The sequence below is a fragment of the Lagopus muta genome, chromosome 1, assembly GCF_023343835.1.
Source record: "Lagopus muta isolate bLagMut1 chromosome 1, bLagMut1 primary, whole genome shotgun sequence".
Classification (NCBI taxonomy): Eukaryota; Metazoa; Chordata; class Aves; order Galliformes; family Phasianidae; genus Lagopus; species Lagopus muta.
In genome coordinates this window covers 137,130,926-137,153,045 of record NC_064433.1, presented here as the reverse complement: position 1 = coordinate 137,153,045, position 22,120 = coordinate 137,130,926, and the positions used below count along the sequence as shown (strand labels likewise).

The 22,120-nt window shown below is 36.4% G+C and overlaps 1 protein-coding gene across 6 annotated transcripts in view; it reads right to left on the bottom strand.

The window, feature by feature from the left end:
* The window catches only part of MYO16 (myosin XVI), a 373,785-nt gene that overhangs the window by 163,341 nt on the left and 188,324 nt on the right, over positions 1 to 22,120 (bottom strand). For all 6 annotated transcript variants that reach the window (XM_048957497.1, XM_048957167.1, XM_048957264.1 and 3 more), the window contains exons 9-13: positions 20,887 to 21,040; positions 14,578 to 14,728; positions 6,105 to 6,215; positions 4,390 to 4,455; positions 2,260 to 2,387 (exon numbers count right to left, since the gene is read on the bottom strand). In XM_048957497.1, coding sequence (XP_048813454.1) covers positions 2,260 to 2,387; positions 4,390 to 4,455; positions 6,105 to 6,215; positions 14,578 to 14,728; positions 20,887 to 21,040 — 610 coding nt within the window. The remainder of the gene's footprint in view (positions 1 to 2,259; positions 2,388 to 4,389; positions 4,456 to 6,104; positions 6,216 to 14,577; positions 14,729 to 20,886; positions 21,041 to 22,120) is intronic.

Below are 22,120 nucleotides of genomic sequence, written 5' to 3'. Positions count from 1 at the left end.
CAGGACACTAACTATGAGCAGCACCACTAAGTATAACTGCTTGGGACTGAACGACAAGTTCACTCATTGATGTGAATAAGCAGAGATTTAAGCAAGTTTGTTGTAACGGACTTGGGTAAAGAGATGCCAAACTCCTGGTTCAATCAGGATTAAGCATGAAATAAATAGCACTGTGAGACTCTGCCCAGAAAGCATGAACCTATTCTGAACACACACATGGGCTGAACATTGAAGTAGTACTTGAAGTGTAGCAGTGGTTTCAGGATGATTGCTTTGGACATAACTCTGTTTCAGTCAACTTCAGGAGTCTTTACCTCTAATCTTTATTATCCTTTGTGAAAACCTGGCAGGCAAAAATGACTAGACTAAGAAGAACAGTATTTCATTAAGGGTTATGCTGTGCGCAGAATTCATTAGCGCACACTGTATGTGTGCAATAAAAGAGTAATTCATGAATCATTAACAACAGCCACTAAATTGATGGAAGGTTTCTTTTCATAATTAAGCTTTGGCAGGAAAAAAAAATGAACTGACAAACATTGCTAATAAAACATAAACTTTATCTCTCCAGAATAAAGAAGCATGATGAAGATGACAGGACTAACATGCATAGGGCATATTTTCTGAAACTCTTTCTAGTCTTGTTGAGAAGAGAGTGGGTAACCGGATATACTGAAAATAATTATCTTCTATAAAGAAATTACTTTTTTCTTTTCCTTTCTTTTTTTTTTTCCCCCTTAAAAACAAACTATGAATTTTCAGGAAAGATTTAGGAGACAGTTATAGATACTGCCATCACTTATGTGGTAGCTTATATTTAAACCAGACATATTTTGAGAACTGCACGTGAGAATAATATATTAACATTGCCATGATACTATTTCTCACTGCTCCATATCACATCATAACTACATAACATGCACATCAAAATAGCAGTCATCTCACAGTAAAATTTACTACAATAAAAGTAAAGCACCGTGTTTATAAATTCAACTAACAAGTTACATATAATATAAAGTATTATTATACATAATTAGAAGAAAAGTAGACCTAAAAATAAATACACATTAGGAGTTTATTCCATATTTGCATCATTTCCTTTGCATCCAATTGTAATAGACGACAAAAGTATCATCTTAGTGAGCACTTTCCAGAGTATTTGTATGTCAAAAATGGCATCTCTTGCAATTATCAAGGCAACTTTATTCTGAGTTTTTTATTCCACAGGAATAATCAATTTTCACTGGATTTACTGCTAATAAGACCAAACAAATCTAGCATCCTTATGATTTAGCGTGGCTATTTGCCTATGTGGCATTCTATGAACTATTTAGACTAAGCCAAAACCAGTGGGCCCTGCCGGTCCTGCTGTGGACTTAATGTACGAGCTTCAAATACTGACACAAGTCCATATCCACATAAACAGAATCCAATAAAACTGTACATATACAATTGCTGTTATGTGCTCACTGTAATTGTTGTAACTTTACAACACTATGGTTAGCAGCTCTTGTTAACTACCTCTAGAATTACAGGTAGTTCAAGAGCAATTGTAAGTTCTCTCAAATAGTTCAACTTTATGATTGAGCAGCTACATCAAATTTGCCACGCTCTTTGCTTTCAGGTAGGCTGAAGGAAGAAAAGGGAGGGCAGCAGATTAACAGATGTAGGGAGCCAAGAGAATTCAAAGATTCACTGAAATAAAAGCAGCGCATCTGGATGAACCTCTGTTTTACTGGAGATTTTTAATAGTTTTATTTGCAATCTTGAATGTACTTACCATTGGAACAACCGTAAATTACATAAAGTGCCCTACATTGAAGATGGAGCACTAAATAACAAGCACAGGGTTTCACACAACATGTGAGGCAGAGTGGAAGCTCCAATACAGGTGCATCAACTCAGAGATTTAACTTTTGTAAAGGACTTCTCTTTTTATTTTCATTAGATCCTATTTCTAATTCCTTTCCATGTAATACTAGCAATGCACATAATAGCTTTGAATTCTTTATCATTAATTCTTTGTTTGTAATTAGATCCAGTTAGATGGAGTGGCAAGTTCCCAAGAAAATTTATGAACTTGAGGTATAATTAAATCTTTTTCAGTTCTATTCTGCTCTAGTGTATGATATAGAGATCAGTACACAGAAAGAAATCAGTTGGAGGAAAAAACAAAATGGAAATCTTAAGTACTGAGTCCTGGGGGGAACAGCTGAAAGGCAAAAGTAGTAAAATAGTTAATGGAAAGATAAAATTCACCTGAGGATAAAGCACTGGGGACGCTGCTCCTGGAACAGCATGTGGTAAGCTCTTTCAGCACAGGAAAATATATGAGGGGGAAGTGTGGCGCACAGTTTTCCAGAATTGCTTAAATAAAGCTGGGTGACCTGAAAAAATGTTGTAAATCAACATGATCAACATATTTCAAATTGTGTTTCATCCCTCCCACACCCCTCACCCCCACCTCCTTGATACCAGGTCTTTGTAAAGCTCTCCATATGCATAATGAAGAGAATCTCTGTACATCTATATGGCACTCCTTAAGTGCCATATGGTACCTGAGTTTAACTAAAAAAAAAAAACACAGAACTGTTAAGTATAAAAGTGCTAATTACGATACAAAATTAAACAGAACTATGGCACTCCACAGTGCTCCTTTTTTGAACTGAGTAAAACAACATGATCTTAAAAATCTTCACACTCTTATTGCCAGCGCATAATGTTTGCAAGGTTAGACATTTTACTAATGGACTTAAAGAATACACGCATTTGCTCTACTCTGATGATTGAACTCCGCACAAATGTGACACAACAAGATGACCATAGGAATCACTGTTTCTACAAACAGTTCCTATGTCACCTCAAAAATGATGTCTGTTACGTTTCTAGTAGTGCTACTATAGTAGTAAAGAGCATTTCAGTGTAAAAATGCGTTAATACTATCATCTAACAACTGTATCAAATGAAGCAGAGTATATTAATGCATGACACTATTTTATCTCAGTGTGAAAAACTGATTACAAAATGATTTGTTTTGGTAGTTTATTGGAACTAGGAGTGGAAGGTCAACATAAAATTGCCAAGTTATGACAAATGAATATAAAAGGAAGAAAATCTGAGATGTTGTTATTGTTGTTTCTGAATAATATACATGATCATTTTTTCATTGCTTCATCCTGGATTTAAAAATTATGTCAAGGCCAATATATTTGAATTCTTTTTCTTTACAGCTCCTTCTTGGTACACAACTTAAGCAAAATATACAGTGATAGGAAAAATATAATTATACAACACCCTATGGCTTATGGATGATTTCCATTTATAGAAACTAAATTTAGTCTTCATACTTGAAATCTGCTGCTATTACCACCAAACATCACAGATCTATTGATACACACAAAGCACTCATGATGCAGCAAGCAAACACAGATTAATTTGCTTACCAGATTTTGAGCAATTTATAATCCTTGTTAAACTAAACAAATATATTTTATTGTACCTAATACAGCAAGGGACCTGAATTCATTGCCATTACAAGAAAATAATGAATGTAGGATGAGAATTAAAAATGAAAAATCAACAGTCATGCACACACTCTGTCTCCGGAATGTCTCACTGAGGATGAAGCAGAGACCAAGCCATTCATAACAATCTACAAAGTCTACTTAATTTAGTACTGATGTCCACATACTGACATGATAAATTCCCTGCAAGCAACTAGTTTACCTCGTAAGTAAAAAACGAGAAAGCTAAGGATCCTAGCGAAGAAAAAGAAACTTCAGAAACACTTCTTCAGCAGCTCTGTGCAGCTGACAGTGCGGACACAGACTCATGTTTGCCCCTACGCTATCTGTGCCCAACACACACCATACCTTTGTGACTGCCCCAGCATAGTCTAAGCTCAAACCAAGTACTCTGCATTCCTTGCTTATACAGTGCCTGAACTGAATGGCCTGATACGGAGCTCAGGCAGCAAGTCTGAGCCTTCCAGCACATCTCAAGGTTTTCATCTTCGTAACTGCATTTTTAGCAAGCTGTGAATGCAAGCAACCATTGTATAAAGCATGGTCATCTCTTCCTGCAAGTCTGGAAGTAGCAGAAGCCACCAATGTTACATTGCACATCAGGAACCACGTTTTAACTATTGTGCATGCTATCACTCACAAAACATTAGCAAGGTGGCTTTCACACAAATAAGACATAGATAACAAAAATAGTGGTATCACAGAAGAAATACAAAAATTTTTGCTACTTATTTAAACTAAGATGCTCCCAACATAAGATAGGGCGTTTATATAGGTTAATTACAGAAGTCTGGCCTGTTAACTAATTATATGAATGCACTGAAAAAAACTCCACACTATAACATTTTACAGACAGAATGCTTACCATGGTGGAATAGATGGGAAGTTCTTTAAATGGGTTAACAAGCAGCAATTTATCACCAATGTAGGTCTGAAGAAAAAAAAAAAACAACAACAAAGGCACTGAGACATATCACATAATTGCTTTATTAAGAAATAAATTAATTCCTAAGGAGTCTAATGTTTTTCTTCCAGGAAAGACTTTTCACAAAGCATCTTAAGTCTAGCTATCAATACATTAAATATAATTTGAGAATTCCGTGCTTTTAAATTCTTGTTAAATTGAGATCAAAATTTACAATTCAGATAGCATTAATTACTCTTTGTAATAAAACAGAATTCTTTATAATGGAAAATTATGCACAGAAAAAATGCACTGCATAAATTATTGTTATGTTACTTGAAAGTTACTTTGCAACCCACTATTTTTAAATTACAAAAATGTGACACAGCTAACACATAAACAAGTTCCTCAAGCAAATTCATGGGTTCAACATCAGAATTCAGAAATGCTATATTCACTACACAGAACTGGTACGTTAAAATAGTTTTCTTGTGGGATAAGACAGCAATGGATACATATATTACAAGTTACATATGCTCATGAATATACACAAGCATATGAAAAAAGAGATAGCTATATTAAAAATAAAAGCAAATCATCCATTGATTGCAAAGGTTCTGAGATTTCACTATTTCATGTTTAAAAACTCATATTTGAAAGATGTACTGAAGTAGAAGGTTGTAGGTCACCCTTGCTGCTATGCTTCTCACTCCATTTAAGTAGCTGTTAGTGTATCACACTCTTACAATGCAAAAATTTCAGATCTATGTCTCCAAAGAAGTGTGACAGTAAATTATTATATGAACAGTCACCATTGTGTTGCCTTTCACCAAATGAAATATTTTTACTTTGAGAGAAGGAATATATTGCCTTCTGTAGAAAATATACTTCTTTTCCTTACGAAATGAAATAATACATTTCCTTTCTCTCCTCAAGCTTAACTTCAGACCTGGGTTTTCCTGTGGAATGGAACTTTACTGCACACCTTGAAACATGAAATCAGAAGTCTTTCATGTTAAAGAGATTATCGTGTTTCACATTAATATGCCACTCAACTGCTCAATACATCAGAAATAAGTTATGAGTAAGATAAGAACAGAGACAGCAAAATTTTCAAGTGCGACTTTTTGTACAGGAGTACAACTACATGCTTCCAATATTTATTATAGCATTGACTAGAAAATTTACATTACAATTTTTTGCTTGGTATCTAGATGACTTAAGATATAGAGAATGATTTATTTAATACAGGAAGAGATTATGAGTAATTAAAACTTCCATGATTATGTCTTATTTTTTTTCTAAATTCCCAGCAATCATATGCTCTTTTAAATTTAAGTTAGCATAACATTATAAGATGGAAGGATCTTCCAGCAGTTTAAGAGGGAAAGATTACATGTGCCTATCTATTTTTTTCAGTACGGACGTTCAGTGAAATAAACATGTTGGTTTTATCTGAGCCTATTTAAAGTATCATTCCATTTTTTATTTCTGGTTTTCCTGTATAAACTCTAGAAATTGCAGGGCTTACACATACACATATGTCGTCATCCATTCAAATATTAATTATAAGTATTGGTCAGGTCACTATCCAATAGTTGTAAAAGTAATCCTGCAAGTTTTATCTTATTTTCTTCTGCTAAAGGCTTACTGTTGATAAGTTAATAGTAACTCACATATATTTGATTATTATTGAAACGCTTCTGAATCTCATAAAGTAGGCTGCTGTCTGTTAGCTCACTCAGAGAAGCCAAGTCATCATTCGGAGCTGGAGGCATAAGCTTGATCTAGAAAACACAAGTTGCACAGAGAAATAAGGCAAATTCACAGCCAATCATTTTATACTCTAATGTTCTAACATAAAGCATAAGCTTAGATCACTAGAATTTATGTACACTGCAATAGACAGCTATATGTCACTCCTTCCATACCATTAAATGATCTTAAGCAAGAGAAGTATATCAAAAACAATTAGGATTGATAAGGTGTACAACTCTATAGACCCCCATTTGAATGCCACTGATTCTCCCTAAACACAAAGAGATTTCCAGCTCAAGAGCAGTTCATTGAACATTTATAGCAGATCAACACTATACAAGTGTATACATGTAAACTATTTACTGCCTAATATTTAGCAAATCTTTCATATTACTCGACATCATAAAGGATTTAAAATTCTATTAGAATTCAGTAGAATAAAATGAAGTTAATCAAAAGTGGAAATCGTATCATGAAGGAGATCAAAACAGATTCAGAATCAGCTAGTAGGCAAAACTGGTGAATTAAATAAGCCTTGTACTTCTGAGATGACAAATATAAGCCCTGCAAGGTAAAGTAAAAAATAAGAAAACAATAAATATCAACCAACAGAATTGGAGACAGAAGAAAAAAACTCAGTGTGTTGGGGAAATTTGATTAAAGCCAAAATAAATACTGATACATCAAGTTGTATCAAACACTGATACAAAAATTATGATCTAAGCTTACAATTTAGCTAAATTCTTTTCTTTACGCTAAAGAAATAAATTATTGAACATCAAGAGAATACTTAGAAACAGAAAATCCTCATGTGAATGACAACAGAATGATGTGATTTGTTTGTTTTGAGTTTACTAAAGTACTCTGCAGTGTCTACTTTGAGTATGGATGATGAAGATGTTCAGAAGCAGGAAGCAGACCAGGAGATTTTGGGGGGAACATGGAGTGCACTTCTGATAAGGAGAAGACCCCAATGACTATTGATACTAGTGTTTAATATTGACACAATCTGATCCTAAACTACTTAGTTCACATTGTTTTTGTAGACTCAAGGTATAATCAAGAAATCTGGGTTTTCTTCCTACATCTGTCAGAGCTGCACTGATTGATACTGCTGAAGAATTTCATCTTAATAAAATTAGACTAACAATCTCACTTCATGTCAGTACTTCAAGATTCTTGAAACATATATGCAAATACAAACTTAGAGCTTTTGTCCAATCAAATTATTTATCCTGACAATGGTAGTATTGAATATCAGCATCAAAATATTCACTCAATGGTGACTGCTTACTCTTCTCTCTTCCCAGGAAGAGATAAATGATGCACACCAAATATCATTACCACCGAACTATTTGCCCATCTCTCCAACTTTTCAATCAATATTAATCTTATCTCTTATACCCCTATATCTTCAATCAAAGATTAAGCAGCAAGGTAGATAGCACCATCAGGAAGGGAAGAAAACTCTTGGAAGAAAAAAAAAAAATAAAAGGAAAATGGTATTTATTTGGATTCTTTTTAAAATGATCCAAACAAGCTTAAGACAAAGATTATTTAGAAATAGAGAGATAAAAAATTTTCATTCTTTTAATTCTACCAAATATCTTTAGCTAGGGGTCTGGGGCTGCTTTTGTTTTGCAAAAAATGTTGAGATTTCAGTACTGTCATACTTTAGAAAACAGATACCAAAACACACACTTTATACTTGACTGGCTTCTATGCTCTATTGTAGTTTTAAGAGCCAGTATTGTACCAGCTGCATAGATGAACAACAAGGCAGTAGTGCCCAATTACACACTTTAATGATGCTTTCTATTTCCTGCTTTCCCACATAAAATTGTGGAAAAAATACCTTTCAATTCATTAATCCAGAAAGCAATAAATGTATAAATATAAAAGAGAAGATACCTCAAGGATGTAATTTCCTACATTTAGCTGATGTAATTACTGTTTTTACAAATACATTTAATATTCACTTAACCCAAGATGTAAACTGCAAATAGGCCAACTAAAATTTAACAGCCCTCATTTTCCCTGGTTGAATCTTTTTCAGAAGAGATCTACGCTGAAATGGTTACTCGTTACTATGACTAATCTTCATTTTTAAATCTATTAGGGAAATGACAACTTTTTTCTTACAATATTTGTCCTATCAAGGCTCAGAAAGAAGAGCACAAGTTTTGAGCAAGCCACATATAAGCAGGATTCCACAGGTTGCCTGCTATATCTTTGTCTATCTGCTTATTCTGCAGGTGCATTCCTCATCCCACTAAACTGAATGTAGATTTCAGTGCTGGGGCTGATACTCTTTAATATCTTCGTTAATGACATTGACAGTGGGGTTGAGTGCACCCTCAGCAAGTCTGCTGATAACACGAAGATATGGGGTGCAGTCAACACACCCCAGAGAGACAGGATGCCATCCAGAGGTGCCTAGACAGGTTTAAGCAGTGGGCCCATGAGATTCAACAAATCCAAGTGCAAAGTTTGCGCCTGGGACAAGGCGACCCTCACTAATAATACAAGCTGAGAGGTGAAAGGACTGAATGCCAAACCTGCCAAAAAAAGACCTGGGGGGACTGATGAATGGGAAGCTGGACACAAGCCAGCAATGTGCCCTCACAGCCCAGAAAGCTACCATACCCTGCATCAAAAGAAGTGTGGCCAGCATGATGAGGGAGGTAATTCTGCCCCTCTACTCTGTGCTCCTGAGGCCTCTCCTAGAGTACTGCATCCAGATGTGGAGTCCTCAGACAGGAAAGACACAGACCTGTTGAAGAACATCCAGAGGAGAGCCACAAAAATGATCCAAGCGATGGAATACCTCTCCTGCAAGAACAGGCTAAGAGAGTTGGGACTGTTCAGTCTGGAGAAAAGAAGGCTCTGAAGAGACCAGATAGCTGCCTTTCAATAGCTAAGGGAGAGCTATAGAAAAGAAGGGGACAGATTCTTAAGCAAGGTCTGTGGAGACAGAACAAGGGGAAATGGTTTCAATTTAATGAGGGTAGATTTAGGTTAGATATCAGGAAAGTCTTTTACAGTGAGGGGGCTAGTGAGGCACGGCAACAGGCTGCCCAGAGGTATGGTGGATGCCCCACCTCTGGAGACTTTTAAGATGAGCCTGGATCAAACTATGGGAAGTCTGATCTAGCTGTGGATGTTCTTGTTCATTACAGGGGAGTTGAACTAGATCACCTTTAAGAGTCCCTTTCAACTCTAAGAATTCTATGATTCTTTTGTCACATAGAAGAAGATAGAAATTCTTGCTTTTTTTCTTTTTCATTTTTTTGTGGTTTTTTTTTTTGCTTTTCTTTTTTTTTTTTTCCTCCTATTACCATGGTAGTTGGATGTAAGACTGGCTGGAAAAAAGAATTCCCCTTGGCATTTTGATAATGCACACTGGAGCACAACAAAACTAACAAAAGAAAAGTAAAATCCTATTAAAATCTCTTTATAGCTTCTCATAGAGAGTCAGCAGATGAAAGAACAGAATCCTACATCCTCCTTCCCTTACCAATGTGCTCACCAAGTTTGCAGCAACCAAATCAACACAGCTCTTTAATATGCTTCCTTGAGTTCTGTCAAGAAACAGAACTCCCGCGCTGTGAAGGTTGGATTAGAGCATTAGCCTGAGGTCTCTTCTGTAAAATTAACACACTTCCTTCTCAGCCCATTCCAGCCAGCGCTCAGTCAGATAATGCACAGATATCATTCAGGTATGCTGCCAATGTTCTTTGCCAGTAGGCTGTTTGGACACAGACCCGTCTTTTTAAGGAGAAAAGAGTTTTGTCTTGTGGAAGATAGATGTGCACTGACACATCTCACATGTCTCTAGGTGAGAGAACAGGCTCATGCTTCTTTTATTTCATAATATAGGTAATAGCCAAAGATGCTGACTCTTCAGGTTAATGTTTAGAAATGTAAAGCACTCAGTTAAACTTCTGGATGTGTAAGGTAACACAAGTCTTTCACTATCAACATGCTTTTCTACAACCTTGAATGTTTGGTGACTATATATTTTGTAACAGAGTCTTTGCATCAAAATTCACAGCTCAGTGAGCAAGAATATCATACAAAATGTAAACTGAGGTGAGAATGACAAGTAAGAAACACTCAATACAATAAATTTACAAACAATTTGACTTGATCATGAACATCATTTTCATCATTAATAACCTTTTTGCAGACATCTACAAATTCATTCTTATCATTCATTTTTTTGAGCGTACAGATGACTTTTCTCTACTTTTTTTTATCTTGATGCTCTTATCTGGCTATCTTACTCCATGATGTATATTTTACAAAACAGTCAATGAAGTAAAATGGTCATAAATAAAGCATAAGTTCTATACAACTATGCCTTAGGATGCTATTACTTTTGAGATTTTCCTAATGCTAACAAAGACTACTATTCACTCATTTAAATTACATTCACTAAGCAATATTCATTAACTGCTCAGATAACTATCTCTAATCATTTTTGTATTTAATTGCTTGTGATATAAAGTAAGTAAAGCATTATAGGTTTTACATATGAAGCTGTGATATACATAACTGTCCCTTCTATATCTACTAGGTGACACTAAAACAATAAAAAGGGCATCAGAGGTTATCATCACAGATTTCAGGAGAAATCTCAATAGGAGAAAGGAAATATCACTCCTGTTTTTAAGAAATGGAGAAAGCAAGAGCCATGGATCAGGCAGGTGAGCCTCACATCTGTGTCAGGATGTATCATGAAGTAGATTCTCACGGAAGCTATGCTTAGACACATGTGAGACAGGATATGATCCAAGACAGCCAGCATGGCTTGTCCAAAGATCATGCCTGATCAACCTGGTGGCTTTCTATGACAGAGTGATAGCATGAGTGGACAAAAGAAGGGCAACTGATTTCATCTAGCTGAACTTCTGTAAGGCCTTTGACACAGTCCTGCACCACATCCTTATCTCTAAATTGCAGAAATGTGGATTTGATGGACGGAGTAGGGGGATAAAGAGTTGGTTGGAAGGTCATAACCAAAGTGTTTTGGTCAATGGCTCTACATCCATGTGGAGGGCAGTCATGTGGAGGTGTACCCTTGGGGGGTCTGCCTTGGGACCAGTGTTCTTCAACATCTTTATCAATGATCCACATTGTAGGATTGAGTACATCTTCAACAACTTTGCTGATGACACCAAGCTCAGTGGTGCAGTTGACACAAAAGAAGGAAGGGATGCCATCCAGAAGGGCCTGGACAGGCTTGAAAAATGGGGCCACCTGAACCTAATGAAGTTCAAGAAGGCCAAGTGCAAAGTGTTGCATTTGGGTCGGGAAATCCCAGATATGTATACAAACTGCAACTAGAACTCATTGAGAGCAGCCCTGCCAAGAAGGGGTGATGGTAGGCAAAAAGCTGAACATGAGCCAGCAGTGTGCACTTGCTGATCAAAGGACCAATCATATCCTGGGCTGCATCAAAGGAGCAGTGGCTAACAAGGAGGGAGAGGTGATTGTCCCCCTCTACTGTGTCCATCTCAGGCCCCCTCTGGAGTACTGCACCCAGGCCTGGGGCCCCAGCAGAAGAAAGGCATAAAGCTGTTGGAGCAGGTTCAGAGAAGGGCGATGAAGATGGTCAAAGGGCCAGAGCACTTCTCTTCATGAAAAAAAAAGTTGGGAGAGGTGGACTTGTTTAGCTTAGAGAAGAGAAGGCTCTGGGGAGACCAGTATTTGAGGAGAACTTATAGAGAGAGACCGACTTTTTACATGATCTGATGGTGATAGGACAAGGAGGAATGGCTTTAAACTAAAAGAAAGGAGATCTAGGTTACACGTTAAGCAGAAATTTTTTACACTGAGAGTGGTGAGACCGGCACAGACTGTCCATAGAAGCTCTGCATTCCCCCTCCCTGGAGGCACTGAAGACCAGGTTGGATGGCGCCATGGGCAGCCTGAGCTGGTGGGGGGCAGCCCTGCCCATTGCAGAGAATTGAAACTAGATAATCTTTAAGGTTCTTGCCAAACCATTCTATGATTCTATTAATAATACTTAAACAAGAACTATAAGGCAAAGATAAAATACTTTAAAGGATCTAATTTAAAAAAGATAAGATGTAATCCGTATTTCTTTGCTGAATTAGTACAAGTAGAAAAATATCCTTACAGCGGAGAGGAGAAATTGCCAGCTAGACTAAAATTCTGGAAATTACTCATACTTCTTTCTTTGTTTGGCAACACAGACTTTGAAATTACATATGATCAAAGAGCAGCTTCTACCTTGGAAAAGGCAAAAGCTAACAACAAACCAAGAAAGACCTAAAATGCTGCATAAATGTAGTAATTTGATCACCATTTAATTTACTTCATGCAATAAAAATCTTGCTTCGTGAGAAATAATATTTTGTTAAAATACTTTTTCATTATTTTTGCAATTAAAAATACCTGAGGCTACATATAAAGCTGTTAGTTTTCTCAAAGCCAAAAAAGTTATGGCCTTTCTCTATTAAAAATGCATGTTTCAGATGTAATAAGATGAAATTTTTCTCTCTGATCCTCCAATAAAGACCTAATCTGCATGCCATATTGCCCAAGAATGTATGATATTTCCGACACAAAGCACTGGAAATATCATGCTGATGTATTTGAATAATATATGAACATAAAATCCAAGCAGTGACTCCAGATATCCTACTGAAAAATTAAAGAGAACATGATTACTTTGAACATAGTTTGTAATGCAACTGCTAAGAATAAAAGACAGTGAAATCCATTAGAATGAGTATACCTACGGGGGAGGGGTAGTGGGAAGGGATTGTTCAAAGTTTTCCTTCGGTATCACCACTAAACAAAAATTCTAGCTTCCAAGTTCATTCTGCTGTCATGTCTTTGAATTGACCTACTGTGGGAAGTGGCACAGAAGTATTGAGAGACAGAAGTCATGTCTTAAGATCTGCACTGGGACTCAGAAGTGACTCTAAACATCACGGTTGAGGGGAAAGATATCAGCATGGAAACCCTTGGTTGCCCTTTCTCAACTTGAGGATCAGTTGTTTCTCTGATCGGCTTCTGCATATGTTTTACCATGAAGCTAACGTCTAACCTAGAGATATTTAAAACTTGAGTAATTTTAGCAAGGTCTGCATAAAAACAGTATCAAAGAAAAGGAAGTACGTATATTTTTGTCCAAACTTCTGTTGAACATACAAAAGGAAATACCAGTTTCAGCAAGACTCTGTTAAGCAACTCCCTCTCTTTCTGTACAATTGTAATAGGGCTCTTACTAAAGCAGATGGAAGCATTTCTACCATTTCTTCTTTGTTGGATTGACTGTGTTTTTGTCACAAGAGTGCACAGTCAGCAAGGCCACAATTGGTATGAAATGAAAACAAGATGTAAGCCAAGTGTAAAGCGTTTTGTGGTATCTTACAGTGGAAGAGACTGAATAGCAAACTGCGTGCTCCATGGCATTCCAAAACTGAGCACTTTCAGAGACAGACTCATAGGACTGACATATGAATTCACTGATTGATCTCATATGATTAACACAACATTCCTTTGAAACATATTCAAGAAGCACTGGAATATGAACACTTCTGCCAAGGCAGCATGGTTATTATAAACTGAACATGGTTTAAATGAAATCAGCATTCTGCTCCTTTGTTATGCTTCAAACGCACAGCAAGTGACTTTAAAAGGAAATCCTTCCTTCCAGCCCCCAGTTCTAAGTAGGTGTTTTTTTGCACATGGCTAAATGTTTCTGGAATACGTGTTTCCCAAATACATACAACAAAATATAAAGCCTCCCCAAAAAATAATACTTAGGTTCTAAATATTTAAATTTAGAACATACCAGATTTATAAGCAATAGGTAATTGCCTCCTTTTGCATTCACCCCATGCACTGAATAAGGCTGTAATCCTGTAAAGTGTGCCTGCATCCTAATATATCAGAACATGACAGGGAGTTAACACTGCAGCTGAAAATCTGGCAACTCCTCTCTCTGAATTAGGCACTAATTTTGCAATTTAAGATTCCCCAGACATTGTATTTTGGTTTTTCAGTATCCCAAGTTGTTGGTTTTTTTTTCCTTTGTAAAACCAAGCTGGAGACTGGAGCACACTATGAGAAGCACTAAGACTTGTCCCTCCACTTCTGTCAACTACCAATAGGGCCTGAGCAGCTCGGAGCCACTGAGCCACCATTCAGGAGCTGGCAGAAGGCAGCTGGTGCCTTTGCAGAGAGAAAGATCCTTGTAGAGCCACTCTGTGAGCAAGGAGACAAGGCTCCACAGTGCAAATCATATTGCTTTGTGGCAACAGGGAAAAAAATTATCACTTTCTTCAGATTCACTAAATTTACAATTTCCAGGCATAAACAACAGAAATATTTCAGGAATTTGTATGCAATTACCTGTTCGAGTTTGGCTGTACTGTTCATCATGACGTTTTCAGATGCACTGTCTTGAGACTGCTGCTTACACAAACCTTTAGCTGCATCCTTGAACATGGTGTCTTTCTCCAGCAAACTGTCTTGCTTGGCAATTGGTAAAGCCAGGGGATTGCTATAAAGAGAATCAATAAAGCAATTAGATTCCTGTTGAAGATGTCAGATAAACAAAAGATTGACCAATGTAGGTGGAACAAACACAGAACTAAGGTACAATTCAAGGCTGAGACACTTGAGTTAGTTCAAGTACAAAAACAGAAATTGGTAATAAACTAAACTGTTCACCAAGGTGGGTCTGCTCCTAAACAGACACAGAGCAAAAGACTTTGATTTAAAATTCACCTTTATGCAGATCCATTTTGAAGCAGAACTAAGCAAACCAAACAGAATATGCATGAGACTCTATTTGACAGCCCTAGGCTGGGGCAAATCAATAGGCAATTTGAAAACTGAATTGAAAATGCACAATTAATGTATGTAACACTGTTTTGAAAAGTAATGTGTTAAAAATAATTCAATACAGATATTGCCATTGCAGTTAAAAAAAAACAAAACAAAACAAAAAAACCCACAACCTTTTAGCTTTTCCTACTTAGACAATGCTAAACTACATTTTATGAATAAAAGTTGTGTTGTATTTGTGGTACACTTAAAAGAACAAACAAACAAATAAAAAACCAAATGAACTCCTGAAATCACTGCCAGTACGTACAATACACTTTATTCACATGTAAATGGAAACTCATTTTTACATGCGTGGAGATATTTTCCCTACTGATACATCAGACCATGTTTTAAAACCACAGTTTTAAAAAACAATGTCAAAACCTTGGAAGATTTGGCAGTGTTTTACAACCAGAGGAATTAGTGAGGAATCAGCCCAGGAGTTGAGAACACAAACATTGTACAAAAAAATAGCTTGGCCTCTGATAGTGCAAACAAGACAATTTCAAGGAGTATACAGCAAGTCCTTGCCAAAATGTGTATGTAACTTATTTTAAAAGTAGATGTGGAGCCAATGTGGGAATAGTGCATTCCACTATAGAATATCCTGTTATTCTGTGAAAATAAACATCTATATTTACTGCTTTGATTCACATAATTTGGCCGTAAATCTGGTCACCAATTGTGACATCGACAAAAGATCCAAGAGCCAAAAGCCTTTTGCCTTGCTTTTGAGCCATTATCTAATCCTTTTTATGTACAAGAGTTGCTCTGAAAGTAGTGCCTTCTATTTTATTATGCTGGCCCACAGTGTAGGAGGCAGATGTTGGTGGGAGGGCAGTAGAGGTTGAACTTTCCTGCCAATATTCCATTACATGTTGCTGCTGTGCGATGTGGAAGCGGACAGACAGTGTGACAGAATGGCATCTGACATGGAAGTGTATATGAAGCAAAGGGAGATCATTCAATTTTTCCATGTAAAAAAAAAATGGCACCCTTTGATGTTCATCAACTCTTGCTGAACATTTTTGGAAACCAAAAAGTGGTTGTGAGCACAGTGAGGCTGTGGGTGGTGTGTTTCAGCAGTGATGACAATGGCATGAAAGGCAGCCTCATTCTGGATAGCCATGCACAGCTGTTGCATAATGAAGAGCATCTTGATCAGCTCATGCATGCAGATCGGCAGATTACAACCAGGGAACTCTGTACACAGCTGAATATTGGCGTCAATGTGTTGGTAATTATGGTGGCAATGTTGGAATACTGCAAAGTTTTGTGTCAGTTGGCTCCCACAAATGTTCACACAGGAACAGAAAGAACACCATACGCAATTTGTCAGGACCTGTTGAACCAATGGGAAGCTGAAGGTGTCAGTTTTGTTGATTGCAACATTAGCAGTGATGAGATACGGTGGCACTACTATGAGACAGAGTCAAAATGGCAATCCATGGAATGACAAAATGTGAGCTCCCAATCAAAGAAAACGTTCAAGATGCAGCCCAAAGTGAGTAAAGTGATGTATGCTGTCTTTTGCAATAGGAAAGCGGTGATCCTTCTTGATTTTCTGGAAACTGGATAAATCATCAATTCTGATCACTAGATAATAACGCTGACTAAGCTGAAGGCTTAGAGAAGAGGCCAAAGAAGACAGCTTTTCTTTTGCGATGTGATAACACCAGGCCCCATATCAGCAGAAGACTGTGGAGCACATTGCCAATCTTGGCTGGACTATCCTACCACACCCACCATGTAGTCTGAATGTGGTACCTTCTGCCTCCTATCAATTCAGGCCTGCACTGATGAAAGATGGACTACATAGATAAATTAGGTAAATTGCAAAGATTCAAGATTTTTGAGTATGTGCAATTTAATATTTTTCTGTTTAATTTTTCCACTTCTATGCTAACTTTATAACATATATTAGAAACACTGTTTTTCAAATTCAGACATAAACTTCTCACTTTACCCATAAACTCCTCAGGTGTTGCTAAAGTGACTCACACTGTAAAATAGGGTAAAATGGGCAAAAAATACCTACTGTTTCCACAGATGCCTTTTTTAACTTAAAAGGGGGATACACCATAACTTTTCAACTGTTCATCTTGCCTCAAGTTCAAGAAGATAAAGGAAGACTTAAGCCAAAATGATGTTACATAATAGATCAGGAGAGTTATCAAGAGTAACTGTGTTTGAAAAAATGAAGCATTGTTGGTACTACCATATGTGACTTGGAAAAGATCTTGCATGTTACATGGAGGAACAGTCACTTCAATTTTTAATTATACAAGCTGCCATATATGCAACTAATTTATTTGTTTTTTTAGTAATCTAAGATGGTTTTCTATGAATTTCCATCCTCTGGCATTTTACTGTTTCTTACAAAAAGGCTTGGGTTACCTTGCACTGCCATGAGATTAACTGAATGCTTTACATTTCTAAACATTAAGCTATGGAGTTAACATCTCTGGCTATCAATTAAATCAATTACTTGGTTTTATCATCAATATTCAAATCAATACTGCAGTTTTAATCCAGGTAGAAAAAACATGCAAAAAGAATTCTATCAAAACAGAATCTGCAATGTCATTTTCATGTGCTTTTAGAACTTACAGGTTAAATTCAACAGAACTTCTCAGTTCTGTTACTGTAATCCTTCCACTGGCTAATGTAAACTGCATAATACCTGAAAAGTCAGTCTCAAAACTTTTTAAAGTAACATAACATAAACTTCTGAATGGATTAAACACAATAAAAAGTGTGGCAATAAACTAAGTTAAATTCCCCAAGCTGAGTCTGCTGACTGAGGCCAGTAAGCGAACTCCCTATCCTTACCTCAGCCCACAAGCTTCCTTCTTCTCAATCCTCCTCTTCTCCCCCCTGTCTCACTAAAAGGGAGAAGAGGGGGGAAGGTGGCTGGGGCAGTGCCACCAAGGGCAGTCCATTCATATCCTTCCCAGTCCACCTCTCCTCAATCCAACTATCCACTATCAAGCATACCACAAATATAATAACTCCTATTTTATTTTATTTTTTAACTGAATAAAGATGCAGACCTTCAATCAGTCTTTTCATACTTTTCTTCCAGAAATCAATACATTAATTTAATGTAGAACCCGTACAATCAGATTTGTTGACAGGGTACATGCTATTTGTAATTGCTTGTTTATCATTTTGCAGTCTCCTTTACAGTGCTTTTCTCTACTGAGAGACGGCCACAAAGAAATACAACTACAACATAGACTTAAATAAACTCTTGTGAAACTATCTCATCCATCTAAACATACTTCTTTATGTCAGGAGAGTTGATGGAGTACGGAAATAATATAGGCTAAAGCAATTGTAACTGTGGGTTAATCCTGTGCATTTGTCTTTGCAGCTCTTGTTTGATACACAAGACCTGCTCAGATTCATCTTCAACCTAGTATGTCACACGTCTGTCTATTGGCTTTAATAAAGCACAAAGGACAGAACTCACTTTCAGCAATAGCCATTGAAAAGGTAAGAATTTGGTTGAACAGTCATCTAGACTGCCTCCCTAATGAATCAAGACTAAAAGGCACTCGTGATGATAATTCACTCTATCTTGAGAAAACAGCTATTACTATCTGAAAGAATAACCCTCTGTAAAGCTTTATTTTTCATTGCTGAACAAGCACACTACACAGCTGAGATAAATACTGTTTCTAAGCAAAACAGAACTCTGCAGAGAGTACAGAGTGGATAACTCATATTTTCTAGATTTTCAGTAGTGACACCTGAGTCATGTATGTGCCCAGTGCAGCAGTCTTTTGCATTTCAAGATCTCTCCTGTCTGCAAATTGCTGACTGGCCAGACAGTCCTCGGATACTCACCATGCTGCTAGCAGAACTGAGAGCTACTAAGCACAGAGATCTGGCTCAAGAAGTCTCTAAATCTAGGACTGCTGAAAATCTGCAACATTACTTCAAGCTTACCACATCCTTATATATTTTCCCCCTTGCTATATCCAATAGACCACTCTCAAACGCAGAGCACTGGACTAAAGATATCTTTGGTTTGACCTATTACTGAATTCCAATGTAGGCTATGTAAGCACTACCAAATTCATTGCAGTCACACACCGGGACAACGCTGCCAAGAAATGCAAGAGCAGTTAACCTGCCCGCTTTCATAAATAAATCCATCTCCATTATTTTTCCACTCTATGTCCTTTGTTTTCCCAAAACTTCCAGTGAAGTTCATCACCCGTGGCAGTTTTATATAACAGTCATGTGAAGAGTAACCATTTAGAAAGTCCTCAAGAAACAGCTCTTGTATTTTGGGAATGAAAGTGTGGAGAAGGAAGATTCTCAGACTGCTTCTATCATGGTCAAACCACACATTTTAAAAGTTAATGTGTTTTAGCATTAAAGCAAGTGTCCAGTACAAAATCTAGCAAAAACTTCTAGAATATAAAACACTGGAAAAGAAAAATGGATGACACATTATCCAATACATAAGAATAATAAAGTGATGAAAACCTCTAAAACCTGTAAGAAAAAATTAGTTTGCTAGGCAACATTGCAGTGTTACAGAAGTAACCTATGTACTTTCTACTTCTGATAATGTTACTTCTATCAATACTTAAAAATACAGTTTTTCATTATGTTCGAGAACCTCGAGCCTTTGTTTTTTTAACTCAAAATTCATACTTAATTTTATCACAATTGCTTACTCCTATCAGATTTCATTTGTGTTCCAAATATGTTCTGCAGACTACAAATTATAACTGATAAAAATGAAAATTAATGTATCTTCTCTGTCTGTCTGTACATAGTTTGAGAGGTTTATTTATTTTTTCCCAATATCCCGTGGTTGGTCCAAAAAAAAAGTTACACAGTATTTTACAGCCTCATGTTACTAAAATGCTTCAACTACACAGCAACTATATGGCAACTGTGTTGTGTATAATGGATTACAGCATAAGGAAAGTAGAATTTGAGAAATTGACAACATGCTCTACCATAAAACTACCATACGCTATTTTACATCTCTTTTACATCTCTTTTTTACTTATGCATGGCAACCTTTTCTCAATTTTTTTTTTCAAGATTTACTCAATTTTTTTCTCAAGAAAATACAAAAAGTTCAACATTTAAAATTTAAGATACAAATTGACTCTTTGATTCAATGTATTGTGAAACTACAATAATAATAATAAATAAATAACAATAATAATAATAATAAATAATAATAATAAATAATAATAATAAACAATAATAATAATAATAAAACAACAATAATAATAATAAATAAACTACAAACCTATAGCTATCTGGGGCCATAGCATTTTATCTGTGATTTTTACTTTCAGATCTTTTCCCTGCTTCATTCATAGGTATTGGTAGCTTTACTGCATTATTCTCATCTATCTTACTAAAAGGTTTCTTGGATCCATAGTGTTAAACTAATAATTCTGCTTAAGATAATGACAGATGATTTTACTGGCAATCATAACCGTGCATTTTACTACTCACAGAATTAAGGCTGAATTTAGATTTTTAGAATTAAGGTTGACAAGAAGAAAGGGAAAGGGGTAAAGGGGAAAAAATGAAGAAGGGGAAAAGGAAAAATGGGAAAAAGGGAAAAAATAAGAGATTTGGTAAATTTCCAAAATGAAACACTTGATCCATCAAATCACACAGAGTTACAAAATGGCTGAGGTTGGCAGAGAGCTCTATCGAGGTAATCTTGTCCAACAGTCCTGTTCAATTAGGGCCACATGTAGCAGGATGACCAAGGCCATGTCCAGTCAGGTTTATCTCCAATGACACAGACAGGATGCATCACTCTTAACAGAAAACACTTACAGTTTATTGGAAAGCGTGGGCAGATCATGGATGATCTCTTCATAAGGCTCTTCTTGAGATAAAGTAGGAACGGATAAAGGGTCTTTCATTTTTTCCTCCCAAACAATTTCAGCCTTCAGAAGCATTTCCTCAATAAACTCAGAAGCTGCAATATCTAAGACGTTGGAACATCAAGATATCAGACAAAAAGAAAAAACAGTACAGGAAAGCTCCTTTCAATTCAACTCTCCAGATCAAATTAAGATTAAGCTGACTAGATAACCATTTTGTTAAAACGAAAAGGATTGCTCCAGATACTGATCATAAAATAATACTTGAAATACATAAGCGAATGAATTCAGTATGAAATTAAGCTGTTCTGTGCAAAACCTCAAAACCCATTTGTGCAGTGAACTGAAGTATTTATTTAACAACTCAAAGGACATGAGGAGAAACAAACTCTTTCACCTGTGCACTTCAATGAAAACACAGTCAAATTCTTTTCAAATCTATTTCTACAAACAAGATTTATGTACAGAACTGCTGAAATGAGATGTAATTGCAGACCAGAAATACAGTTAACTCAGTTGTATCTAATGCATACTAAATGTATTTAGCCAGCTGTATTATTATGTGATCTCAGTTTAGTCCTTAGTATTTAATAAAAACTGTCATGTATCTAAATACAAACAACTTTCATGAGATTAAGTTTTTGTAAGTCCCCCAGGAGTACACCTGTAGATAACACATCATTTGAAGCATAACTTCACCTATTTTATTATGCAAAGGAAGTTTCTCCTACTAATCTGACAGAAAGAAAATACAGTTTTCTACAATGCTAGGTTCCATCCTCAATTTTATTCCAGACTTAGAAGATTTCTTCTTTTCAGCACTACTACCTAGCATTATTGACATTAGTTCTGCATTATTGATTGGGTCAGTTTTGAAGTCCCCTCCAACTTACACTAATCTATAATCTTATTTTCCTTAGTCAGTACTTCGGATCCTGTTGCTATTTGGCCAAAGAAAGTGACTTATTCTGGGGGAAGCAATAGGCATTACATTTGAAAGCTGGACAGTGAAATTGTGTTTGGTCAGCAGCAACAGGGATTCTAGTTCATGAGGCATCTACTATTATCAACTGAAAAACAGAAAGGAATTCAGTAAGAAGTCACCAAGACTTACATCAAATGTAAGTGCAGCTATCACAAGTCACTCAAGAACTTAAAAGGAAAAATCAGAAATAATGATCAAA